This window comes from Phaseolus vulgaris, chromosome 3 (genome assembly GCF_000499845.2).
Source record: "Phaseolus vulgaris cultivar G19833 chromosome 3, P. vulgaris v2.0, whole genome shotgun sequence".
In the NCBI taxonomy this organism is placed as follows: domain Eukaryota; kingdom Viridiplantae; phylum Streptophyta; class Magnoliopsida; order Fabales; family Fabaceae; genus Phaseolus; species Phaseolus vulgaris.
This window is the reverse complement of record NC_023757.2, coordinates 8,712,157-8,728,015: the sequence shown is the minus strand read 5'-3', so window position 1 is coordinate 8,728,015 and position 15,859 is coordinate 8,712,157. Positions and strand designations below refer to the sequence as shown.

The 15,859-nt window shown below is 29.7% G+C and overlaps 1 protein-coding gene across 1 annotated transcript; it reads right to left on the bottom strand.

Annotated features, from left to right (window-relative positions):
• Nucleotides 1-5,412: 5,412 nt before the first annotated feature.
• On the bottom strand, nucleotides 5,413-6,582 carry LOC137839060 (uncharacterized). The gene is made up of 3 exons (XM_068648188.1): nucleotides 6,446-6,582; nucleotides 6,222-6,289; nucleotides 5,413-6,053 (listed from the first exon to the last, which is right to left on the bottom strand). The coding sequence occupies exons 1-3, from the start codon at nucleotides 6,580-6,582 to the stop codon at nucleotides 5,413-5,415; spliced, it is 846 nt and encodes a 281-aa protein (XP_068504289.1).
• Nucleotides 6,583-15,859: the final 9,277 nt, after the last annotated feature.

Genomic DNA, 15,859 nt, shown 5'->3' with positions numbered 1-15,859 from the left:
AGAACATGGAAGTTTGTTTCTCTATATAGTGGCACGCTTGAAGATGAATTGAAAGTTAAAGCATGTAAACTATTAAGTGAGAATATAGCTTTTCTTTAGACATCAAATGCTAAAAAGCTAAAGAACCATTTAAATAAGTTATCGTATGGTCATTCGGGAATCCAAATCAATGTCATGAATAACTCACTTCTCCAACTTTTCCAATGCCCTTCTCAACATGTATCATGATTTCCATCTTCATTTTTAAAATAAAATATGCACTTAATTATCCTTTTCCTTTAACACATTCTTCGAATACTACTTTCTAGTCACTAAAATTTATATAGGATGTGTAGCTTTAGCTCATTTTGTGAACAGTAAGAGATGGATGATGATAATAATAAGAAAAAGTGTTACAAACATGATTTAATGGCACTTTTTTTTTTTCTCATTGCTTTCAAAATTTCACAATTTTTTATGGATGATTTTTGTCCAAGTAAAAGCTCTTGACGTTGAATTTTTTGTCTTGTTGTAAGATTCCTTCTTCCAATTTTCCATTTCTAACTTCTCATATTGATTCATTTATATTCCATCTAAAGGTAGATTGAGCTGTTATTTTCAAAGTTTCAACCATGCATTCATTTCATGACATCTCAATTTCAGCTAGCTTTTGTATTCCTTTCTCAAAGATAGTGCTTAAACTCAGGCTTATTTATTACATTGCTACATCTATAATAGAAAAAAATGAAGCATATTCAATTTAGACTGTATAAAGCCTAAATTGGTTAGCATTTTCAGCACTATGTTAGTACTTGCAAACCAATACAGAGCATAATGACAATTAATGCAGTATAACTATAAAACCAATGTAGTAATTGCATTTCATTCCTACCAGGGAATTATAGAATAACTCAACCAATTATTGCATATGTAAATAAATATGTCTCTTTAGACTACTAAAATACCACTAAATATAACACTATAGTGCAAATAAAGTCTATTATTTTAAATTTGATAAAATTTTGGAAACATTTTGTTTTGGTTTCTGAAATACACAAAATGAGGGTGATAACAAACTTACAATGTATGTATTAACAAATTATGAAAAATAATTTTTCCAAGCGTTGCATTCAAGATTTAATACAAATGATTAATGTTTAACCATTTATACTAATTCTCATATAGGAACTAAAATTTGCTCAATGTACGCATTAATACAATGCTTAACTTAAATAAAATCAGTACAACAAAACAAAGAATATCACTCAAACATATTACACTACAACTTACTTTTACTTTTAGAGGTCAATCTAAACTACATTTTCCCCTTTAATTTGCCTACAATATATTTTATAAATTTCCTATAATTTAATCTCCAAAATTTTAAACAAACTAGTGACTAAATAATTAAGTCATTTCTAGAGACTAAAATTAATTAATCTTTACCCACAATCTAATCGGACAAAAATGTCCACCACCTAAAAAATGAGTTACAGAAATGAAAGAAGAACATGCCTAAGTTCACCAATAATTATACATACACTCTTGCCACGACTAAATGAGAGAAGTACGTAGTAGTTCTTCTAAATTATTTGCAAGTAAAATATAAAATAGCTATTGTTGATCATACTTAATATTTATCAAAATTTTGAATTGTAATGCAATTAAAACTTTGACAATTTTATACACCATTTTCTAATATATAAGTTTTTCTTCTTCTTTAATTTAAATAATTTAGAAAAATTAATCAAATAAATTATTGAAATTAAATTTCTCAATATTTTATACTGTTATTCAAAATTACCTTTAATATTTTAAAATGAATATTCTTCCTCTTTTCGCTTAATTTATTTTCACCTAATTAATTAATAACTGGATAGAAAAATGATTATATAGTTTAAGCCTATCAATCCTTTTCAATTGTAATAAGAAAAAAAAAAGACTTTATGTCATTAATTAATAGATTTGGTGCGTGTTCGTGATGTTGCTTGATCGAACCAGCGGTGCTAAAGAAGAGCGACACGAACTTGGAGCCACCTGATAAGAAGAAAAAGAACCCAAGAAACAGAAACGGGGACCCTAGCACAGTGGACGAAGAAGAGTAACAGTACACGTGTTTGAAGAGAAAAAGGAATTCAGAGATTATTATTATCTGATAAAACAGAAAGAAGGTACAGAGAACATATATACAAAGTGATGAGATTCAGAATAATAGTTGAAGCCCAAAGAGGGCCAAAGCAAATGGAGGTCCAAAAAAGAATAAAAACTATTATACTTAACACCCCCCGTCAAGCTCGAAGTAAAGATTTTTCATGCCCAGCTTGGATTGGAGCTGCTGGAATGTAGATGGAGGCAGAGGCTTTGTGAACATATTTGTTGTTTGCATGGAGGAAGGAATCGGAAGGAGTTTTATCAGTCCAGCGTTAAGTTTCTCCCGAACAAGGTGGCAGTCGATTTCGATATGTTTAGTGCGTTCGTGGAAAACTTGATTTGATGCAATCTGGATTGCATACTGGTTATCACAGTAGAGTAGTGCTGGTTGGGTGAAGGAAACATGAAGATCACGAAGCAGATATGTCAGCCACTAGATCCCGCATGTAGTTGCTGCTAGAGCACGGTACTCAACTTCAGAGGAGCTTCTGGAGATCGTCTGCTACTTCTTGGATTTCCAAGACACAAGAGACTCACCAAGATAAATTGAAAAACCTGTGACAGACTTTCTTGTCTCTGGACAGGTAGCCCAATCCGAGTCGCCATATGCCTTTAGCTGGGGGATGCTTGCTGCTGATAGAAAGATGTCGTTGCCAGGGGTATTCTTCAAGTACCGAAGGATGCGAAAGGCAGCTTGTTGGTGAATAGTGGTGGGTGCGGATACAAACTGACTGAGCTTGTTCACACTGAATGTGATATCTGGCCTGGTGTTAGTCAAGTAAATAAGTCTTCCTATTAATCTGCGGTATGAAGACGAGTCGGCAGCAGCTAGTGGAACTCCTTGAGTGCTGGAGAGAGGTGAAGAGTGGACCATATGAGTGGGGACTGGTGCACATTCAAGCATCCATGTTTCATGTAGAAGATCCATGGTGTATTTTCGTTGGGATAGGTGGATTCCAGCGCTGTTGCGGGCTACCTCGAGTCCCAGAAAGAATGTGAGATCACCCAGATTTTTGATTTGGAAGTGTTGATGCAACAGGGTGGTGATGTGCTTGATCTCCTCAGCATTGTTGCCCGTGAGCACAATATCGTCGACATACACAAGAAGAGCAGTGATATGATTAGAATGTGTTTTTAAAAATAAAGAATGATCAGCAGCAGATAACACATAACCATTATTGAGTAAAAAATGTGATAATTTAGCATACCATTGCCTGCCAGCCTGTCGTAGCCCATAGAGAGATTGCTGGAGTTTGCACACGAATTTTGGATTAGGAACAGCAACCCCAGGTGGAGGCTTCATGTAGACTTCTTCATGTAGATCTCCATGGAGGAAGGCGTTATTAACGTCCAGCTGTTTGAGATCCCAGTTGTGTGATGAAGCCACAGCCAAAAGAAGACGTAGAGTGGTAAGCTTTGCGACAGGGGCAAAGGTGTCGAGAAAGTCGAGCCCTTCAAGTTGCGTGTAGCCTTTTGCAACAAGGCGTGCTTTGTAACGATCTATCGTGCCATCAGATTTATGTTTGACTTTGTATACCCAACGACACCCAATTGCTGTTTTTCCTGATGGAAGCAGTACAAGGGTCCAAGTTTGATTAGCCGAGAGGGCATTGAGCTCGACCTCCATTGCCTTTTTCCAGCAGTCATGTTTGGAGGCATCCTTATAAGTGCAGGGTTCATTGGAATAAGAAAAAGAGACAACAATGTGTTTAAAATTGGAAGATAATTGATTATAGGAAACAAAATTACCAATGGGATATTTTGAACTTGTATTATGTGTTGATGCCAAATCAGTACGAAAATCTTCAAGATATGTTGGTGCCCTTCTGGATCAATCTTCTTGGCAGATTGTGATCCACAATTTCAGTGGGGAACATGGGCTCAGTAACAGTATTATCAGAGAAAAAAAATCATAATTGGGGTTATAAGATTGGGGAATGGGCAAGGATAAACTGTTGGGACTCTTATTGTTATCATCTTTCATTTTGTAAGGAAAGAGATTTTCATAAAAAAACAGTATGTCTTGAGATCTCAATTCTATGATTCTTAAGATTAAGAAAAAGATTACCTTTTGTGTGAGGTTGAAAACCTAAAAAGATACCAGAAACAGATCTATCATCTAGTTTTTTTCGATCAGATTTGATAGTGCTGGAATAATAAAGGCAGCCAAAAACACGCAGTAAAGAAATGTCATATAGAGTACCATATAGTCTTTCATAGCGGGTCATGTTTTTAAGTAAAGGAGTTGGTATACAATTAATAAGTAAAACAACATGCAAAACAGCAAAGTGCCAAAATATAGGAGGTAAATTAGCTTGAACAAGTAAAGCACGAGTCACATTAAGAATATGTTGGTGTTTACGCTATACTATACCATTTTGCTCAGGTGTTTCAATGCAGGTTTTTTGATGAATAATTCCTTTAGAAGAGAAAAAATTTGTCATGGCAAACTCAGCTCCATTATCAGAGCGAATAATTTTAATAGTAGTTTGAAAGTGATTTTCAACATAAGATATAAAGCTAGTTACATGAGTTCTCACTTCAGATTTTGTGCGAATAAGAATGACCCAAGTATAACGAGAAAAATCATCCACAATAGTTAAGAAATATCTAAAACCATGCATAGAAATGATAGAGCAGGGACCCCAAATATCCATATGTAAAATATCAAAATTTTTGGAAGTAGTGGAATCAGTTAAAACAAAGGGAAGTTTTCGTTGCTTTGCTCTATGGCAAGTATCACACAGATATGTTTTTTTTGAGAGGAATACAAGAATATCGAGATCTCAAAACATGCAATCTTTCATTAGAAAGATGTCCCAGTCTGTTGTGCCACAAATTATCATCCTTCGTTACACAATGAAAAGAAGGAACAAAATTGTTCGTGACATTTCTATGAAAAACATACAAGCCATCTTTAGCATCAACTGTACCAATCTTCTCTTTCGTTAGATTGTCCTGTATTACACAATCCTTAGATGAGAAAATTAATTGGCAGTTCAGATTTGAAGCAAGTTTAGAAGCGGACACTAAATTGAAAGTAAATTCAGGTACATACAAAACATTTGTTAGATAAAATCTATTGCTAAAAGAAACAGTTATAGAATAACTGGTGTAAAAACAGTGCCCATTCGGTAGACTAATGAGAACAGGTTTGATGCTTTTATACGTGGTGAAATCAGACAAGCAAGTGCAAACATGGTCAGTTGCTCCTGAATCTAGTATCCAGGAGCCTTTAATAGTAGTGTAAAGATTTGAAAGAATAACATTACCTGTTGGAGATTATTTACGGTTTGTATCAACAGTGAAGGAGCCCACTTGGTTTAATTGTGCAGAGGGTTGACTTGTTGTATTGTTGGCAAAATTTTGTTTGAGCAATGCAGACAGAACCTGACATTGTTGAGCTGTAAAGGCAGAACGCATGTCTTCATTTCCCTGTTCTTGTTGACAATTCTCAAAAGAAACATCGTCAGTTAGAATAACATTGAGTAAAGGGGTTGTCCTACTGTTAGGTGGATTGTAACCCGGAGGAAAACCATGCTTCCTGTAACAAGTGTCTATGGTGTGACCTATCTTACCACAGTGGGTACAAACTTTTCTATTGTTGTTGAACCTAAAATTTTTATTCTCTTCATTTGGAAAACCTACTTTCCTGAAACATACGTTCTCGGTGTGACCCAATTTTCCACAGAAAGAGCAAGTGATAGCAAAATTACGACTTGTACTAGTATGATTAATGCTTGTAATAAAAAAATTACTTGCCAATTGACGCTCTTGCTGAGCCACTAGAGAGAAGATTTTGGAGATAGGCGGTACTGGTTCCATAAGGAGCACGTGAGATCGAATATTGCTGAATTGTTCATTAAGCCCCTGCAAGAATTGCATTGCCTGGTCTTCGCACTTCCTTTTGCTGATAGTAGATGCTACAGTACAAGAACATTTATTCTCACAAACACAAACGGGGTTAGGTAGAAAATTATCAAGTTCATCCCAAATTATCCTTAATTTGGTAAAGTAATCGGTGACTGACAAATCATTTTGACTCAAGGAAGAGGCCTCTAATTGCAGATCGAAAATTCAGGATAGGTCACCTTGTGAATATCGTGTTTTTAAATCATTCCAAACATCAACCGCTACGTCCATCCAAATAACACTTTGCCTAATTGGAAGGGATACCGAATGCATTAACCATGAAACTACCATGTTGTTGCATCTTATCCACGCCGAATATGTAGAATCGTTCATCGGTGGGCAGGGGTGAGTTCCCAAAACGAATTCCACCTTATTCTTTGCGCTCAACGCCGTTATAACGAACCTGCTCCATGAGTGGTAGTTCGTTGAGTCAAGAACCGGCGAGACCAGTGAAGCTGCTGGGTTCTCTCCGGGATGTAGATAGAGATAGCTGTTTGCAGAGGGTTCCAGCGTAGTCCTTGTTGTTCGTTCTTCCGCCATTTCACTAGACAGGAAGAAAGAAAACAAAGTAAATACAAGAAATGTTCATAAAGATGAAGAAAAAAGAAAAAGAAAAAGGGAGCGCGCAGCAGAGCTTCTCAAAGGAAGAGCTCTGATACCATAATAGATTTGGTGCGTGTCCGTGATGTTGCTTGATCGGACCAGCGGTGCCAAAGAAGAGCGACACGAACTTGGAGCCACCTGATAAAAAGAAAAAGAACCCAAGAAACAGAAACGGGGACCCTAGCACAGTGGACGAAGAAGAGTAACAATACACGTGTTTGAAGAGAAAAAGGAATTCAGAGATTATTATTATCTGATAAAACAGAAAGAAGGTCCAGAGAAGATATATACAAAGTGATGAGATTCAGAATAATAGCTGAAGCTCAAAGAGGCCCAAAACAAATGGAGGCCCAAAAAAGAATAAAAACTATTATACTTAACATTAATTTTAATATATTTCTTCTACTAAAAAATCTTAATTAATTCAGAATATTAAAAAATAATTAATACACCAGATAATCAGAAAAAAGTCTTGTAGAAAGACAAATAATTTTCTTTGTAAATAGTATTAGAAAAAGTATTTTTGTTTTTATATATGAAGATATTTTGTTATAATTCTAAAACAAACAATTATTATTACACTTATCTATCTCTATATATAACACATTTATAATCACTAATTGATCCAATATAAAAAAAAATGTATCTTTTAGGTTGGTTCGCGGACATAGTTTAATACATGCATTGCAAACGATGGGCTCCAAAATCCACGATCTCAATTAATTAATATTTGGTCAACTATTGAGGATTTCCATTTTACTAATTTTGCACAAACAAAACTTTTGACCAATATTATGGTTAACTTTTACTTTGGTCCCTTTTATTGGAAGTATCTTTTTCATACACTATGTTTTTATTCCCTCTTAATTGACATTTTTAAAAGAAATGTGCGTAAATGGTAGATGGTTTCATTATTATTTTTTTAATTATTTATCTGTCAAGAGCGAGTAAACCATGTCATTTGGAGTGAGTAAACCATGTCATTTGGTATCCGTCCCCATCGTATAGAACTAATGCAATATGGTAAGATAAGAAAATACACAATAAATTAAAAAATATATGATAAATTAGGTAACACGCGATAAATTTGTAACGCTATTTTCGTTAAGATATACATTAAATATAACCTATAAATGAAATAACTCATTATAAATATTATAAATAAGCATGATTATACAAGAATAATGTACATTTTTATCAATATATCACCTACTCTAATACAAAACACTTATTTGATCGTTGAGTAACATTTTGCATAACTACTCCCAATCCAATACTAAAGAATGAATATAAGAAGGAAATCAGAAAAGAAACGATCTATGAACAAGTAACAATTATTCAGTCGGTAGTAAATACTATCTAGATTTTATACAAATAAAAATTATATTTTTATTTTCATCTACTTCATAGTTGTTTTATATAGGTAATAAATCATGCAATTCATACTTATTTTATATAGGTAATAAATAATGCAAGAGTCTAAAGTGAAACTTATCTGAACCACTCTTTTATTTATCTAGAATAATTTATCACCTCGTATCCGTTGAAGTATCATCCTAATGGATATGTTTCAAGCCATTTTTTCATAAGATTTTTAAGAAGATAAAAAAAAACATAAACTTTTCAATAAATTAAAAATTAACTTATGCACTATTTAAAAAAAATATAAGAGTCTTTAAAAAAAAAATTATGTATAATTTAATTTTAATTAATAAAAAAATATATATTTTCTCTTCAATATATACTCTTTAATATATTCAACTTCAATATATACTCTTTAATATAAACAACGAGGCAGATTCCAAAGTAAGTTAGTTAATATTTCTTCTAGATATTGAGTGAAAATGTATTAGAAATTCTGAATGTTAATATGTTGTGATTTATTTTTCTTAAATATTTCTTTAGTGAAGTTACGAAAAGAAGTCAAATTTAAAATCCCAAAAAAGATTGTTTAAAATCACAGATGTAGGGACAAGTTCGATGAATTAATTGAGAAAGATGTTAAACTTGAAAAAGAAAGAGAGAGATTTAGCATTTTAAATAAAGTACACGTGTTTTTAACGACACCGCAGTTAGTGGTAAAATAACTCTCGTTATCATGAACTTTTCTCAGCACTATCCTTCTAAATTAATAGTAATTAGAAAGACATTAAAAGTTAGATTAGTGGGCAGAGTAGTTTCAGACACCAAAACCTGAAATATCGCGATTCCACTTAACAAATCTTTTATCCTGCAAAAGTCAAAACCCAAAACTAGCCCTTCTTTTAGCACTTGGGTCCAAATGAGATGTATAAACTTTTGTTATAATATAGAAAGATAATATTATAGATTTCATATTAATTAAAAATAATTACTTTTTATAACACTATAAGAAAAGAATGAAATAAAAACTATTTTAGAGACAAAAAATAATTAGTTATTATAGTGACTAAATTAGAGACTATTTTAGAGAATAAATAAATTTTTGGTTTCTAAATTAGTTTATATTAGTGTTAAACGATTTCTAAATTAGTATCTAATTAGCAACTAAGATTTTTGCTACCAAATTTAGAATCTAAATAATTGGTAGTTAAAACCTTAATAGCTAATTAGATACTGATTTAAAAACTATTTCACAATAATATAAACTAATTTAGAAATCAATTTTTTTTTTAGTTTTTAAAATGGTCTCTAATTTGGTTACTATTGTAACTAATTATTTTGGTCTCTAAAAATTGGTTTCTATTTCATGATTTTCTTGTAGTGTAACATATAAGTTAATATAAATCTCATTTCATAAATTGATTTTATAAGATTTAAATTTAAAGAGACCAAAATAATTAGTTGCAATAGTAACGAAATTAGAGACCATTTTAAAAACTAAAAAAAAATTGTTTTTAGATTAGTTTCTATTATTATTAAATAATTTCTAAATTGTTATCTAATTAGCAACTAAGGTTTTTGCTACCAAATTTAGAAATTAAATAATTGGTAGTTAAAACCTTGGTAGTTAATTAGATACCAATTTAGAAACTATTTAACAATAATATAAACTAATTTAGAAATCAATTTTTTTTTAGTTTCTAAAATGGTTTCTAATTTAGTTACTATTACAACTAATTATTTTGGTGTCTAAAAATATTTCTATTGTAATGTTAATATAATATCAGAACTATTTAAAGTTTATTTTAACAATAATTTGTAGATTTATCACACCATTTACTATTAGACTATTAATAAATCATTTATTAATATATTATAAATTAATATATTATAAATTTAATTTTATAAATTAATTTTATAAATTAATTTTATAAAATTGAGTTAAACTTAAAAAAATCAGTTTTAAATTCATAATGGACGTTTAGAAAGAGTTGAGTTGTGTAGTGTGTAAGTATAAAATTTGATGGTGGCTTATCATGATATAGGCCAAAAAGAGGAAGGTTGACCATTAAAGAGGTTGATGTGTTATGTTGTGGTTGGAACACATATATTTATGTTAAACCACTAACATTGGAATTGGAATGCTTAAGACAATAATTATGTTCAGTAATCTTATCTTACAAACTTTATGGAAAGTGTAAATTAACTTTGTAGTGCATGGCTTTTGGAAAACGATATTTTAGGAGGTGGAGATTTTTGCATGACCTACACTTTATGCTATTTGAATTCGATATCCAAAGAATTTTGTCTAGCAAAAGCATAACTGGGAGAAGATGCATTCTGGTTTAGTGCACTTTTGTCAGTATCCTCTTTATGTTATGCAGTTGACCTTGAAACCCTTGGCTCAGGTTAAGAAAAGGAAAAAAGATTATAGGATTTTGGAATAAACATGGAAATGGAACAACCTGGATACAAATAACCAGAATCAAACTGCAATCGAGGTCGTGGTCAAAAGGTTGTTCCTTTATGTAAAATATAGGTCAAAAAGGTTACTTCATATTCTTTTTAATCAATTATGGCTCTGCTTCATTAACATTACCAGATACTCTAACGCATGTATGTCATAAAACAGCTACACTAATCAATAAAACAAATGAAATAGCAATTAATGCAAAAACAGCTAATTGGAAAGCAATATGTTTCTAATCCTCTAATTTAAAAAAAAAAAACTTTATCATTTGATCTCCCAAACCCTTAAAATACCTTTATTGAAAAAAAATTGTAAATGAAAAAAATGCAGAAGAGTTTTATTTATCATGAATTCATTGACGAATCAGACACAAAAATGAATTCATTGACGAATCAGACACAAAAAGGGTTTTTTAAAAGATTTTTTTTGTCATTTATATTCATGTATTGTGTATAAAATATATACACATATATTTATATAGTTATATAAACTAAACTAAAAGACTCAGTTGGATAAGTTAAAACATAGCATTTATAGTTTTGTGGCTGATGTTGAAAAAACTAAGTTAAAGTAATGTGTTGATATGATAAGATCGGTTTTTTATTGCAGTAGAATATTTAGTCTTGTAGTGATCTCAATATATATAATATATAATGTTTAATCTGATCTATATCTTCTTGAACAATAGGTTGATGATAATAATGGTATTTTGATTATTTAAAAGATGTTGCAGAAGACTAGATAGGGTATAGGGTATCACGTAATAGCTAGACTAGAAATATAAATTTTGATTTTCTTTAGGAAAATTTGTGACTTTATATTTATAGTTATAAGAATAAATTTAAAGTTAATGACACTATGATATGAATTCAAAGATTTTTAATCAATTTTAGTGTGAATGAATCAATAATGAATGTGTTAAGTGGTTTTCTTATTATCTTTTTGACTTAACTTTCTCTTCAAATAACTGTTTAATATATACACTAAATTATTGTTAAATTTTTAGTTAGATATTGTTGTCATGAATGGATAATAAAATAAGAACGACTTGAATAGATATGTTCTTGAAAATTAAATCATCACTACCAAGCCACCAACTCATCTCCATTAATTAATTTTTCCCTCCTTCTTTGATAGATTGCAATCCCTACCATTGCATCTATTGTCTATACTAACTATTTTCCCCCTTTCCTTAACTCATCAACTATGTTTCTCCTTCCTGTTTTCTTTTCAAATTTAATACAATATTCGTTTTTATTTATTCATTTTTATTCATCATGTGTAATTTTTAATATTATTTCTCTTTTCTTAATTAACTTTAATCCGTAATAAAAAATTATAATTATTTTATTGCAATAAATATTGTAATAAATAAATGTATAAGAATTTTTTTAAAAGAAATACACTTTCTATGATTATTACTAAATTTGTCATAAAAAATATTATTTTTTATGTTTTGCTTTCTATTTAACCATCATAAAATGATGAATAATACATTATTTGTCATAAAAAATAATATATTTTATGACGGTTAAAATATTATCTATCAAGTAATATTTTAATTTGTTTTTTATGACGGTTCTTTTAGGCTTGACAAAGAAAGTGAGTTTTTAAAAAGTACAAACTTTCTATGTCATCTGTATCTATGACAGATCTAAAACTGACATAAAAATGTCTATTTTAACCCTCATAAAAAGTGATTTTTCATTAGTGGTAGACAAATATGACAATTAACCAAAATTTATTAATATTAATACATTGGAAAAGATTACACAAATAAAATATAATTAATAAACTATCTTATACTACAATAAAATTATTAAATAAAAACTAATTTTAGAGAAAAAAAATTAATCACTATATTAACTAAATATTAGGAATTAAAAATATTATTAATATCTAAAATAGTTTTTATTATCAATAAATAGTCACTATAAGAAAAATTAAATTTAGTGATATAAATATTCATCATTAAATATTATAAATATGTCACTATTAATATCTTGTGACAATAATTAATTTGACAAAAATAATTATCACTAATAATAGTACTAGTAGGAAAAAATCAATTTATCTACGAAACTGCACCGAGTGAGACTCCGAAGCCAAGTCTCTTGAATGACCAAGAAAACTTTAACCATTACACCAATCAAGTTTTGTTGTCATGTTATGATTATTATTATACTTATTAGTATGATTACCAATATTAATATAATTAATAATATAAAAATTGTTAATATTATTCATATATTTAATATAATTTATATTATTAATTTCATTAATATTATTATTATTCTGATTAGACATCTCACGAAAATAACTGCTTCAATTTTAGATATTCACAAACATACAAACATGAGTCTTTGAGTAATGTTAAGGAGAGGTTTAATTTTAGGGTTACATATGTGATGGATCTATCTAAGAAGTTCAAAATAACAATAGTTTCTCTTCAATTTTACTTTAAAAAAACATACATTTTTTTATAATTTAATTTTAAAAAATCTAATTATCTCTCATTATAAATTATGTTAAATGTTACTCAATCTTTATATTCTTAAAAAAATATTTTTTTTTTCATAATCATTTAATAAAATTTATATATTTTTAATCTTTTAAATAATTTTTTTTTTTATTTTAATAAATGAGATTATATTTTTATATCTTTTTAATAAAGTAATACTTAATTATCTTATTTCATTTAACAATAAGTGTTGATTATATATTAACTTAAATATAATTATATTCATATTTTATTATTTATTTAAATATATTATAAGGTCCACAATAAAATAATAATTACAATTAAATAATTGTATATTATATATTATGATGTTAATGACAAACTTCGCTGCATATTTTTGTAAGACAACATTGATAAACCTAATTTCAAAGAGAATAATTGCATTTTTCTCATAATAAGCCTAAATACTAACATCTTATTCATATCTTAACTCTGAGATATTTGGAGATATACCTTCTTTCAACATATGTGGAGAACCATACAAGATAATTGATTTAGTTATAACGGATTAAATTATAAGTTTCAAACTTATTTTTGAATATTTTAACCCGTTATAACTAAAAGCCAACAAATAGAAATTGATTCCTTATCCTCTATATTTATGCATTTATACATAATAACAAACTTTGTACTTAATCATTTATGTTTTATAATTATATTTATTTTTAGAAAGAGATAAAATTTAATAAATAATATAAGTCTATATCATTTATAAAGTATGAAGAAAAAAGAAGAAGAACATAATCACATAAAAAAGTGTTAAATTGAAAAAGAAAAGATAAAAAAAATTGTTGACCGATGAATTATGTACTTTTAATTATTTATTCTATAATTTCATGAATTCTGATTATATGTTTTCATTTTCACTTTAACACATTAGTTATATAATTTATTAAATTGTTAATGTATCGGTCGGTAACAAACCAGTCAGTCACTCGATTTCATTGACCGACAGATCGTGTCAAAATAAGTACTGCAATTGTAAAGTGACACAATGAAAGTAAACTTGTCTCTTTAATAAAAGATTATGAGTTCAAATTTAAAATAGAAAAAAATTAATATTTTTTTTAACAATTACTAGTAATATGATAATAATGAAATTAGTATTATATGATATTTTATATTATATAATCATTATTAATTTATAAAAATTCAATAAATTTTTTATTAATTATATTTTTATTGAAATAAAAATAAATTTACCATATGGTATTTTACATTAATAAATAATTATTTATAAAATGTATATTTTTTATTTTTAATAAGAATTAGTGACAACTTAAAAATAATCCCAAGTAATATACAAATAGTAACAACTTAAAATATAGTCACAAGTAATATACAAGTGACAACTTAAAATATAGTCACAACTAATATACTTAGTGACAACTTAAAATATAGTCAACTAATATATAAATAGTGAAAAAATTTATATATAAATGTATAAATAACGCATTTCCTCCTCTTTGTGGGCCAAACTCCTCTTGGTTTAGAAGATTCCCATGAAGATAAATGATACATGATGTTAATGATGGGAGTGGAAGTTAGTCTGGAGGAGAAGTCTGTTTGATTAGGAAATCTGCCAGGAAGTCCAGCTATTACAAGAAGTGCATGGAAAGACCCCTATCTTGAATTCTGCAGATAGTCGAGTTTGGAAGGTTGGTAAGGATAGTGATTTTTCGGTAAAATCTGCCTATGCTCTTTTAAGAGGCCCTGTTGAGGGAAATAGTATGTTTGTCTCCCTCTGGAAGACTACTGCTTTGCCCTCAGCACAGGTTACCTCTTGGAGGGTGTTGATCAATTCGATTGCCACAAAATCTAACTTGGAAAGGCGTGTGATTTTGGTTGATACCAATCTATGTAGTTTTTGCAGGATGGCAGTAGAGTGACAAAACACATGTTTTTTTGAATGTAGGAGTGCTTGGTGAGTCCGGAATCAGTGTTATGCATGGTTAGAGATTGTGTCGGTTGATCATGTTGATCCAGCTGCTCATTTCTTGCATTTTAATTTGCTAAATGCTCCTGTCCAGGTAAATGTTGTTTGGAATTGTGTTTTGATTGTTGTAGTTAGTGAAATATGGAAGCACATGAATAAACATATTTTCCAAGGAGGGGTGATCGACTTTTCAGAAATGTTCACTTTGGCACAATTAAAGGCTTCGTCTTGGGTAACATTTAAAACTGTTTCTGCTCGTTTTACTTACTCTAAGTGGTGCATTGATCCTGTGGCTTGTATGTTTTTAATTAAGTGAGCTTTTGTAAGGTTTACTTCTTCGATTGGGTTGTTTGTTGTTTTAAGAAGGTTAGGTTGTTTAGAAGAGACGAGGGGATTTATTGTGCTCTGTATAAGGGTTGGGCCACCCCTAAAGTGGTTCATATTTATTTATTTTTTTCTTGTTGATAAAAAAAATGATGTTGCACAAATGAAAGCAAAAATTTAGTAAAAATAACAATTAATGCACCCACTCACATGTACCACTCGGCTATTTAGTAAGACTCAAAGAAACTCACTTTGTTTATGGGTTTTTGATTCTTAGCAATGTAAGGTGAGAACCCAAAGAAGATTCCCACTGGACACGAACATAACCAAGTGGTTAAGTAAGTGTGAAGGTTCACATCTAGATGGCAAAGAGAAAAACACAATTATATGGTGACAATGGTGCAGGAATTGAAGAGAATAAGGCAAAGATAACCAACAATTTAAAAGAAAAACATGAAAGTATAAAGATGAATGGAACGAAGGGCGCAAAAAAAGATAAAAAGAGGAAGAGATGAAGAGAGCTTATGGAAGAAAGAAAGATTTCACGCCACTTGGTGAAGAGAGGACTCCAAGATGAGTGGTGCAAAGAACACTTGAGATA

Excerpts from the sequence above, each read along its gene's own strand:
- LOC137839060 (XM_068648188.1), bottom strand. The coding sequence starts at position 6,582 with ATGGCGGAAGAACGAACAACAAGGACTACGCTGGAACCCTCTGCAAAC. Across the intron at positions 6,290-6,445 it reads AACTACCACTCATGGAGCAG|GCAAAGTGTTATTTGGATGG; the intron begins GTTCGTTATAAC and ends CCTTCCAATTAG. Across the intron at positions 6,054-6,221 it reads AAAAACACGATATTCACAAG|CATCTACTATCAGCAAAAGG; the intron begins GTGACCTATCCT and ends CTTGTACTGTAG.